The following is an 11,845-nucleotide window of genomic DNA, read 5'->3' as shown; positions in this document are numbered from 1 at the left end:
GGTGGAGGGGGGAGGGATGACGAAGACATCAAGGTCCTGAGGCTCTGTAAGAGTATCACAGTGGGTAATAGCAAAGTTTAACCACCCCCCCCACACACATACACATCGTGCATCATGACAATCACAGGGCACAGTGTCCCCTTTTCCTGTGAGACAAACAGTTGCTTTACATCTCCGCTAATAACCCCCTCCCCCCTCACCAATCTCCCCCCTCAAAACGACCGCAGATGTTGCTTCCTCGGTTAAGCAGTTCAAAAGGGCGGGTGGGGGCGATCAAATTTTACATATATATCGACTAAAATGTAATACCATTAACTAGGCTACGCTCGAGTTTTCGACAAAAAGTAGGTCATTTTAAAATTAGAACGTTTTGCCCAAGGGAAGGTTTAGAAACGCAGAGATAAGTGACCCTAGTATAAACACCCTCACGTATTTCCCGAGCATAGTTCGCTACCTCAGAATTACAAAGTGCTATCTGCACAGTACCTAGATCTAGTTTTGAGAAATTAGACGTCGAAGATTTTGAGTTTCACATCATTTCAAGCTTTTTCGAATGCAATTCTTGGAATACCTTGATAACAGCTCCGATTAAGCTTAGGATTTTGATAGCGCAGGTGGAAAAATTTGGTTTCTGACCTCATGGTCTTAGTAACTCAAAATGTTCAAAAATGTCAGATAGAACTTTGTAATTTTGAGACTGCGAATGGTTCACAAACGTTGTTTGACGATACAACTTTAATGGGCCGTGCGGGCATCCTGTTGGTGAGCTGTGTTTTTTTTAAAGCACTCTCCAATACACTTTGAGGGGGGGGGGGTATTATTGGAGGGCAGATCTTTACTTGTAGACGTATAACAATTACTACAGGAGAGCAACTGAGGAAAAAAACACCATCTGGCGTGTTAATCCCTCTTTTTTTTTGCAACAACAGCAACAATAAATATGATCAAGAAGAGCACTGAAGTCCATCTCTTGTACTCACCCTCTCATGCATAATTTTGACAAAGTTGTACACTGCTGCAGATTCTTGCTCAGGCTGCAAATAGATAATGACATAGTTGTAATGCCTTAAGTGGTTATGCATGTAACGTTGATTAAAAGGAAAAAGAGCCACATGATTTGTTGAAGACATCTGAAAACATTGAGATGCGCTCGAAAGACAAATCAAGAAAACAAACCACCCCCCCCTCCAAATCTAACAGAAATCTTCTGACTGGCAAAGACAGTTCAAGGCGTGAATTGGGTCTTCTGTACATTCTTTTTTGTTTCGCTTTAAAAGGAGAACGGAAAGAGTGTGGCGCAGCTCTCAAAAACATGTCTCGCTGAAGCGATCATGTGACATCACTTCAGAAAACGGGGATAGGGAGACATCAGACTCGCCGCATGAACTTGTTGGACCATGGCAAAAGTGTTCTGTCTGGGTGACTCACTCTCTCACTTAAAAACACATATTATGCTTTCTCTCCCTCTCCACCCCCCTCCTCTCTCTCTCTCTTTCTGTCTCTGTCTCTCTGTCTCTCTCTATCTCTCTCCCTCTCCCCCTCTCTCTCCCTCTCTTATTATTATACAACAAATATGACCTGATCCTGGATAAGTAAAGAGTACTCACGACTTCATCGCTCATGGCTGTCTCGTAGACGTATCTGGGCGGGGCATAGTACCCGTCAAACGTAGTCTGAGTAAACAGCTGGTTTCTCCCACCTGATGCAAGCACGAGACAAAAGGCATCGTACCGTAAATATTATGCTGTTTGTTTTAGTAAGAGTTTTACAGGACTTTCTATACAATTATGTCATATAAGTGAAGACGTTAAGAGGTGTTACAAGTGAGTACCAAACACAATTATGTCATATAAGTGAAGACGTTAAGAGGCGTTACAAGTGAGTAACAAACACAAATAGGAGGGAAGATAAGGACGAAAGCAGTTTCAAAGGAAAGAAGGAGCAAATCACATCAGAGCACGCGCTAACAACCCAAATAATATAATGTTGAAAATTAGCTTCTGTTTTTATACGGATTGAGTTATTGTTTTTCGATGAGCTCTTCCCATAGTGGCTGCATTTCGTTGTATGTTTCAAGGAAACAGTATCAGACACAGTCAACAGTACATACACATCACTTTTTTGGGTAAGTGTTTTACGGCATTAGATCCTATGAGTGCGCCTGGCACATAAAATATTTTTCAGTTGGTAAGAAATTTTGAATTTTGCCCAGGTGGCGTCCGAAGCCTACTCTTATCGATTTTAGGACCACCATGGAATCTTTAACGTGTGTAACTTGCACACGGGTCACTATTTAAATTCTGGTGTTTTCGCACCTCCATCGACACAGGTTCGATAATTTTGGAGGCGGGCTTCATTTCAGTCTGTCAGAATCAGACCCGGTGGAAGAGCGAATAAATGTCCTAGGAAAAAGATCGAGATAATGGACAAACTTAATCTTCCTAAAGGGAACCGAACTAAAAGTTTCTACACGTGAAGGTCAATCGCCTGACCGCTCCACCACAGAATCTAGTTGATGTATACACACTTGGATATCTGGATACCTGGAGGTGTCATTTCTGACTCAGAGGTTGATATTGTGTAATGACTCTCCGTCCTTCACGGCCACGAGCTGCCGTTGCACATTCTGCTATAAGCAGGCCAGTCCATGTTTTTATGTTGTCCATTCAATTTACTCTTTGTCTTCCCCTGGCTCTCGTGTCCCACATCTTTCTTTAAAGCACCTCTTTCACACTGGTCTTCTACCGTTTTAAATGGCCATAGTATTGTATTTTCCTACGTTTTAGTTTATTCAGCAGGGTGTGTCTTGTGTGGAGAATCTGACACACCTAACCTTTGACCAAAAGAAATCTATTGACAGTATTTTGACTGGAGGTGCAGATCAATTGCTTGTGTGACGACGTAACGAGGACGTAAACGTTTGGTCATACTCGATCATTCCTTGACAATAATTGGACTAAAAGATCGTTGTTGTTCCCTTCGTCATCCCATCCTTCTCCTACCCTCCCCCCTTCTTCTTGGCCTCATGTTATTGGCAGCATAACGATTATTTATATTTTTAAGAGCGGTAGTCGAGATTAAAATAGAAAAAGGTTTACCTAAATTATCAGGACTTGTATCCCACAGAAACTCTAGATTCTTTGTCCTTTTTCTTTCTGCCAGGTCTTGAAAATCGATTCTTCCCACAAATAAGGAATCATATCCCATCTGAAAATAGAAACGTAGAATAAACAACCAGGACACAACGTCTACACACATTCTGAACTTATCATCAACGGCTGATAAAAATGTGACGGGAGCAGAAAAAGTAAAAAAAAAAAAACCGTTATGATTATTGGCTCCTCCACATTGTCGGTGAGGCGACATCGTGATAGCTCCTCCAGGGTATTCCTGTAAACTATGGGGCATACGTTCAGTACAGTAGAGAGACAGATATCGCCAAATTTTACTCCCACAAAATTATTGGAAATGGGCTGGTCACATCAGCAGAGTGAAAGACAACATATAGACTTTTAGTTTTAATAAGAGTTTTACGGAACATGCAACACAATAAGGTCATATAAGTGCCGATGATTAAAAGTGTTACAAGAAAGTAACAAACTCAAAAAAGAAGGAGAGATAAGGACGAAAGATCTTTGATAGGAAAGAAGGAGTAAACCACACCAGACGACCCGCCAACCTCCCGCACAGATAGACTAAAACGTGTATTGGATAGGCGGCCAGGAACAGGAAAAAGATCGAGAGGAAGACCAGAAAGAAGTTAACAAGATGATATCAGAGACCTCACGGGTACAACCTGGACACGGAAATCAGAATGGAGATCGTTGTTGGATCGCTACATCCAAAAGTGGACGGACAACGCCTAGAAAGAAAGAAAGAAAGAAAGAAAGAAAGAAAGAAAGAAAGAAAGAATGAAAGAATGAAAGAAAAAAATAAAAGGAAGAAAAAAAGAAAGAATGAAAAAAAGAAAGAAAGAAACGAAAGAAAAGAAAGAAAAAAAAGAAAGAAAGAAAGACAGAGTCACCTGAGCAAAGATGGAGGCGTGCTCCCTGCTATGTCCGAACTGGTCAACGTGCCAGGCTGTACGGGATTGGGCACAGGGACCAAACGTCTCGCTGATGAAGTCCGCACCGAGCGTGTGCTGGTCGATGATGTCATTGTACCACGTGACCCCGGCGTCACTCATCACCCAGCCGCCATTGATGATCTCAAGACGACCTGAGGAAGAATTATTATTAATATTGTTGCAAACGTTTCATGACCCATCCGCAAAATGTAATTTAGTTAATTTGCTTAATTCTTAGTTGTAGTGTGTTAGTAAGTGCGTATATAATTATTAATGTATGGTTGAGAAAGTCCTTTATGCAGTTGAGCTGGTTTTCTTGTTACTGTCAGTCTCATATACATAATATGTATACAAAGGAATAGTTTTACTTTATCAACCAAATTTACGAGGGTAAACAATACTCTTTCATTTTCTGAATAACCTTTTGAAGAATAAAATGTGTTTTCCAAAAGTTAAAAGTGCAAAATAAGACATTTCCATACCGAGCATATCATGTCAGGAATTTAATACTTATTAACTCTTTGTCAGGCGAGGCACTCTTTGATTTTCCCTTGTTATCTCTTTTCTCACCAATACTCACGTTCTTTGATCAGTTGTCGGATAAAGGCGCGTGTTTCATCATTGGCTTCCCGCCAAAATCTGGACAAGTATTTCATCTCCACGAAGATGAAGCGCCTGGTCGGGTCGTCCTTGAGCTCTTTGAGGGTAGCCTCGATGGTGCAGCGGACACATCCTTCCACCAACGGCATCTTGTGGCCGTCCATGATGCCAGCTGTAGGGTGAAAAACAAGACAAGTGAAGAAAAGTGACCGTCATAGACAGGTGGACATTTTTTTTCTTTTTCTTTTTGGTAAGTGATTTACGGGATCGCAACCTCAAAAGGTCATATGAGCGGGTGGGACACATTAATTTTTTTCAGTTGGTAGGAAATTCTGAATTTTTGCCCGGGTGGCGGCCTAAGCCTGCTCTTATCGACTTTGGACCACCAAGAGATCTTTAAAGTGCGCAACTTGCACACGGGACCTCCGAGATTTTTCGCCCTTGTCCGAGAAGGCTAGATGTAGATCTCTCCTACCAGAAGATCAGGGGTGTTGCTGAAAGACAGCAGCAAGAAGAAGCCAAGGAGTAGCAGTAGAAAGGTTGCAGCAAGAGTCAGGAGTCCAGAGGAGGGGGCAATGGAGATACGGCACCCCATCAAGCAGAAAGACTGAGATACTGTATTAAAATGTCTCCCCATTCGGGAATCAAATTCGGATCTCCATCAAATACTAATAAATAATAATAATAACAAAGACAACAGTAATGGTAACATCAACAACAACAAACAACAACAACAATAACAATAACAATAATAATAATAATAATAATAATAATAATGATGATAATAATAATAATAACACGATAATAGTAATATGATATATTAATAACAATAATAGTAATAACAATAATAGTAATAATAATAATAATAGTAATAATCACAAACACTAATAATAAAACTAACAACAACAGTAATTATACTACTACTACTACTACTACTATTACTACTACCAATAATAATAGATAACGTTTCTATAGCGCAAATTCCCCGCTCAACAGCAAGCACTAAGCGCTGTACAATAATCTACAATAACTTACTGGATGAGCCCTCATAGTACTGGTCTACAGTCTTGAGCCAGCCGACATCGATGTGCGAGTGAGGCACGAAGTGAACGTTCAGCATGCCCGGCTTCACATCTGGGCAAGTCTAAATAATACAATAAAATAATAAATGAATTATATTTTAATTGACCCCTGTACAGCAATTTGGTTTACAATGGTGAACGTACATATATATATATATATATATATATATATATATATATATATATATATATATATATATATAATATACATACGCATTTTAGTTTTAGTAAGAGTATTACGGCACTTGCAACACAATAAAGTCATATAAATGACGAAGATTAGAGGGGTTAGAAGAGAGTAACAAACATAAAAAAAGAAGGAGGAGAGATCAGGACGATATATGTTTGATAGGAAGGAAAAAAACAAACCACCCCAGAGCACCCGCCAACCATCCACGTATAATTATCTTTCACCCTTCAAGATGGAGGGCCACACACAATAGCGATTGAGACAAATGACCTGCAACAATGACCATCAATAATTTATTTCTAGAGGCACCAGCCATCACCGCAACAATGATTTAAACCCGGCACGCCAGAGTTGAAGAGCGGTCGTCAAGTACTGGACCCTCCTAAGGGAGTCCAGCGGTTAGTGACCTTGGTTCACACAGACATGCCCAGTAATGTCAAGTGACAACAGCTATTAGACGAGCGGTCACTCGAAAGTGTCCTTGAGTAAAAAGTATGTTGACCTCTGCTACCCCTAACGTCCCCACCCCAAACAAAAAGCTACAAACCTCCAAAACAAAACGAAATAAAACAAATCATAAGTAACCCACGACCATATCAGCAGCAGCGGTAATAATAAGAAGAAGGAGAAGGAGAAGGAGAAGGAGAAGGAGAAGGAGAAGGAGAAGGAGAAGGAGTAGAAGAAGAAGAAGAAGAAGAAGAAGAAGAAGAAGAAGAAGAAGAAGAAGAAGAAGAAGAACAACAACAACAATAACTCCACCACTACCAACAACAACTACAGCAAGCTTATATAACAATGGTAAAGAGATCTGGAAAACACTATTATCTTTCTACATGAATAAACCGGGCGACCTGCAGTTACCACGCACACCTCATAATATCCCTCCTCTGACTCCCCTACCATTTATTCTTATCCCCCCCGCCCCCTCCCAACATTCTCGTGGGAACATCTCACCAGCATTCCACTCAGAGGATGACCATTGAAGGGATGGCACAACTAAAAGAAATATCAATATTATTTGAAAAGACAAATCCTAACAATTTGTCAGGTTTACAGGACATTTCATTGAGGACAAGGTTTGAGTAAAGTGAAGAACATTAACACAACAATGGTCATTTAGTGTTGGAAACTGTAAGACAGACAGAAATAAAAGAAGGAAAGTGAAGAAGCAGGACCTACAAATGGCGCCCTCCAACCACCCGCTCTTACAGACCCTGTTCGGATGCTTTATATATATGGCACACACACACACACACACACACACACACACACACACACACACACACACACACACACATGCACACACAAACACACACATACACAGACATGTTCTGGTTCTGATTTAATTGAAGTCTATGCCCTTCAATAAACGTTAGCCTTCAACTGTCGATGATCATGTCAAGTCAAAAATGCTTTCTGTATAAAAGTCAGGAGCCTTATAGGAAGAACAGACCATATTTTTGCAAGATAAAAATTAATTATGAAAGAAATTGCAAGGGGGTGGGGGGTAGGGGATGGCGACTGGCTAACATTTTCATCTGCCTGCCTTCCTGTCTGTCTGTCTGTCTGTCTGTGTGTCTGTCTGTCTGTCTGTCTGATAGGCTGCTTATCTATATGTGTGTCTCTCAAGTTCTCGCACACACACACACACACACACACACACACACACACACACATACGCACACACATACACACACATACACACGCACAAACACAGATCTCTCTCTATGTATCTATATATATATATTTATATCTCTTTCTCTATCTATCTATCTATCTATCTATGTATGTATCTATCTATCTATCTATCTATCTATCTATCTATCTATCTATCTATCTATCTATCTATCTATCTATCTATCTATCCAAATACATAACAATATTATGGTTGCGTGTAACCTCCAGCCTTTAATTCTCGCTCTTGTAAGTTCCTTCCGTCCTCTCATTCCTCAGTCCACCCCCCCTCCCATCTCCCCCCCCCCCCCTGGTCTCATATCTTTTGGCCAGGCCAGTGGGAGGTCCAGGCGTCAGGGCAATATCGCACCAATCACTCAGGGGTCGCCATTGTTAAGTCGAGAGGACAACGGTCCGATTTATCTGAAGTTGTTCATTCACAGACAGTAAGCCGTCATTGGGAACCAACTTTTGTGTTTTGCTTTCAAGGGAGTTCGACTTTACTGGTCTCTGTCATAGACTTGAATCATAATATGTGCCTCGGCGCGGTGGAATCAAACGCTCGTCAATATTTGAGCATGTGGAGTTTATTAATATTATCTTAAAGCTTGTTCATTTGCCTTGCTTTCGATGAAAGAAATACTCGTTTTTCTTGAATAGAAGTCAAGATATTTGCAATTGAAATAGATGGGTGGTCACCGTGTTTCAGAGGTAAAATTTGCGAGAAATTGGCCGCCAAAATTTGGTGACTTCTAAAGCTTGAGAATCTTTCGAAAGTACAAATTTATATTCCTTGTGGCTTTAATCAACGTTTTTTACCAGTAAATTCCAAACAGAAAATGTGTTTCTAAATGGACATAAAAGATGCTGAGTCAAAAAAATAAAAAAATAAAATCAAAGTACGAAAAAATTACCAAAGCCAGATTCTTTAATTCTATTATTTTGACCAGTGCCTTGATTTCACCACGATGCCTCACATATCCTTGACTGTGTACTGTCATGATCACAGCTCTCTGCTCTTTATAAAACTTCGCAGCGAATCGTGCGTATTACGAGCGTCAAAACGAAGGGAAACACACAAGTCCCGCTATAGATTCTAGTCCAGTGCGCGCAGCTCTTCATTTAGCCTCCAAATTGAGTCAAATGGTGCGCTCCATGAGAGTGAATTGGAATTACGTCAGAGAGCATGATTTAGGCATTAGATTTTATGGCATAAAGATCTATGGTCTCAGTACAGTATATGATAAGCAAGAGCATTTTTATTTTGTCTTTCTTAGGTCAAAATACTGTTCTCATTTCCCAAAAGTTGGATTGCTAACAATGTGAATTGGAAATGGTGAAATGGTATGGGTACAATGCGCGTATCAACACAGTTATTCAAGAGGCGGGACCTCCCAGGTTTAACGTCCATTTCCGAAAAGACTGAATCAAACAGGAATTTCGTGTCAAGTGCCTTTCTCAAGGACATAACGTCGGACCAAGCTGAGGCTCGAAACCCCCGAACACGCAATCTCACGACTACGAGCCCGGTGGCCTAACCACCAGGCAACCGACGTTCCTCAATATGGATTGATTAGAGGAAAAAACTCATGAGGGTAATTATTACTTCGTTTCGCGCGTCGGAAACTAGAAAAAGTGTATGTGAGGTGGGGAGGGGGTGGGGTGGACAGTCGGACTTGTCCAGTGCAACTACCCATTGTCGAGGAAAAGTGGTCACCTTAGGCAGGTGGTGCTCTTGGACAGTGCCATTTTATTATTAAAAAAAAAAAACGCAAGAAAGAAAATGGAAAGTGTCCATTCGTACAGGTGATTGTCTGGGACAGGCGATTATAAAAGCAGATCGGACTGTTAAGTAAGAGTTTTATGGCGCTTGCAACAGCACAAGGTTATTGGCAAGAGGTTAGACTTTTTATTTTTTTACACAAAAACATTAGTATCGAACGATATTCAGAGGGACCTATAATCAACAATGCTGTGCGCAATTAATTTAACTTCGATCTAATCGATTCTGTTTCTTCGAATGTGTGTGAGCGTGTGTGTGTGTGTGTGTGTGTGTGTGTGTGTGTGTGTGTGTGTGTGTGTGTGTGTGTGTGTGTGTGTGTGTGTGTGTGTTTTCTTGTCTCTGAAAGGATCCGATAATACGGATCTGATTTGTTGGAAGTGAAGCTGTCTTAAGATTGACCCTTGTACCGAAGGCATGACACTCGGCACCCCAATCATAGAGAAGGTGAAAGGGAGAGGCGATGGAGAGAGGGGGGGGCGAAAGGGAGAGGAAGGGGAGGCGAAGGAGAGGGGACGGGAAGCAAAGGGGAAGGGCAGCGAAGAGGAGGGGGGAATGAGAGTTGATTAGACACGGACGGCAATTTTGTCCCGGGTTCATCGACTCCTCCCCTCTCTTTGAGTGAAGGGACGGCGCTGGGACCAGTCATGACACACATGGACAGAGGGGGACAGGGGGACAGAAGGAGAGACGGACAGAGGGACAGAGAGACAGAAGGATAGAGGGACAGAAGGGTAGAGGGACAGAGAGGGACAGAGAGGGGCAGAAGGATAGAGGAACAGAGGGATAGAAGGATAGAGGGACAGAGAGGGACAGCGAGAGACAGAAGGATAGAGGGATAGAGGGGCAGAGGGATAGAAGGATAGAGGGACAGAAGGACAGGTCGTGTCAACGGCTCCGTGCGATTCCCAAGTGTTTTCCCGCGAAGAGAAACACTTAGGAGAGAAAGCAGCGGAGTCAAAATGTCACACACAGACAGACGGACAGGCAGACAAACAGACAGACAGTCAGACAGACAGACAGACAGACAGACAGACAGACAAACAGACAGACAGACGGACAACATCCCCCCATTACATTCATAAGTCTATAAGTCATATATATATACATATATATATATATATATATATATATATATATATATATATAATATAGTATATATATATTATATTATGCATATATGTATGTCACATAGATAGATAGATAGAGCAAGAGAGAGAGAGAGAGAGAGAGATAGAGAGAGAGAGAGAGAGATAGAGAGAGAGTGTGTGTGTGTGTGCGTGTGTGTGTGTGTGTGTGTGTGTGTGTGTGTGTGTGTGTGTGTGTGTGTGAGAAAGAGAGAAATAGATAGAGATAGAGATAGAGATAGATAGATAGAGGGAGAGAATAATATTTAAATTGTATACACGCATAATACACATAAACACACATGTTTAGTTTAGTTTTAGAAGAAGTATTACGGCGCTCGCAACTGCATAAGGTCATATGAGCGCCAAAAGATTAGAGGTGTTACAAGAGAGTAACAAACAAAAAAAGAAGAAGGGGAGATAAGGATGATAGATGTTCGATAGGAAAGAAGCAGCAAACCACATCAGAGCACCTGCCAACCACCCACACACACATGTTTACCATACTACACTATAGTTGTTACCTTAAAAGAGCACACGCCGTCATCACCACGGAGCGGCTTGAGGTACTTGTGTGGCTTGATGAGCCTAGCTTTCCTGGACCGTTTGACCGACACTGACCAGTAGTACACGGCCAGTTGGAGCAAGACCAGTGCACACACCCACTGCAGCCCGCGCTTCAAGGACACGCGCATGGTCACTGCTCATACAGACCAGCCTGGGGAGTAGATTGGATGAAGTTTGAATTTTTTGGGGTTTTAGTAAGAGTTTATGGCACTTGCAACACAATAAGGTCATATAAGTGTCGAAGATTTGAGGCGTTACAAGAGAGTAACAAACAATAAAGAAGATGGGGAGATAAAGACGATATATAGATGTTTGGTCCTTTCGGAGATGGTCGTTTAACTCGAAGGTCCCACCTTTTAAATAATAACCTAATATGTGTTGATACGGGCGTTAAACCTATACCATTTCACCTTTTTTCAAATATTCTTAATTCAAACAATAATGGGGAGGACACCGGCGCCCACGACTGAACCAGCAAAGCCAAGGCACCACAACTTTCCTCAGCCTTTCCCACAAGGATATTTCAGTACAACGAAGACTAGATTTATAACCTGACATATTCTCTCGACATCTTGAGAGACAAAAGGACAGAAAAAGTAAATAAGTAAGTACTTTAAGTAAGATGCTAATCGATCCAGTGTTGTTGTTGTTATCGATTCAGTAAGATGCTAATAATGCTGCATCGACAATTCCTTACCAAAAGCTCATCAAATTCGAGGGATAAATTCACAAACATTGAACCTTAACTTACCCCCCCCC

At 41.4% G+C, this 11,845-nt stretch overlaps 1 protein-coding gene across 1 annotated transcript in view; it reads right to left on the bottom strand.

Annotated features, from left to right (window-relative positions):
* The window catches only part of LOC101854986 (lysosomal alpha-mannosidase), a gene marked incomplete in the record, with an annotated part of 65,201 nt that overhangs the window by 34,113 nt on the left and 19,243 nt on the right, over nt 1-11,845 (bottom strand). The window contains 7 exon segments of the mRNA XM_013089153.2: nt 981-1,034; nt 1,608-1,699; nt 3,099-3,207; nt 4,025-4,218; nt 4,647-4,838; nt 5,702-5,810; nt 11,044-11,237. Coding sequence (XP_012944607.1) covers nt 981-1,034; nt 1,608-1,699; nt 3,099-3,207; nt 4,025-4,218; nt 4,647-4,838; nt 5,702-5,810; nt 11,044-11,214 — 921 coding nt within the window.

Source organism: Aplysia californica, unplaced genomic scaffold (assembly GCF_000002075.1).
Source record: "Aplysia californica isolate F4 #8 unplaced genomic scaffold, AplCal3.0 scaffold00884, whole genome shotgun sequence".
In the NCBI taxonomy this organism is placed as follows: domain Eukaryota; kingdom Metazoa; phylum Mollusca; class Gastropoda; order Aplysiida; family Aplysiidae; genus Aplysia; species Aplysia californica.
This window is presented reverse-complemented; position numbering and strand designations above follow the sequence as displayed.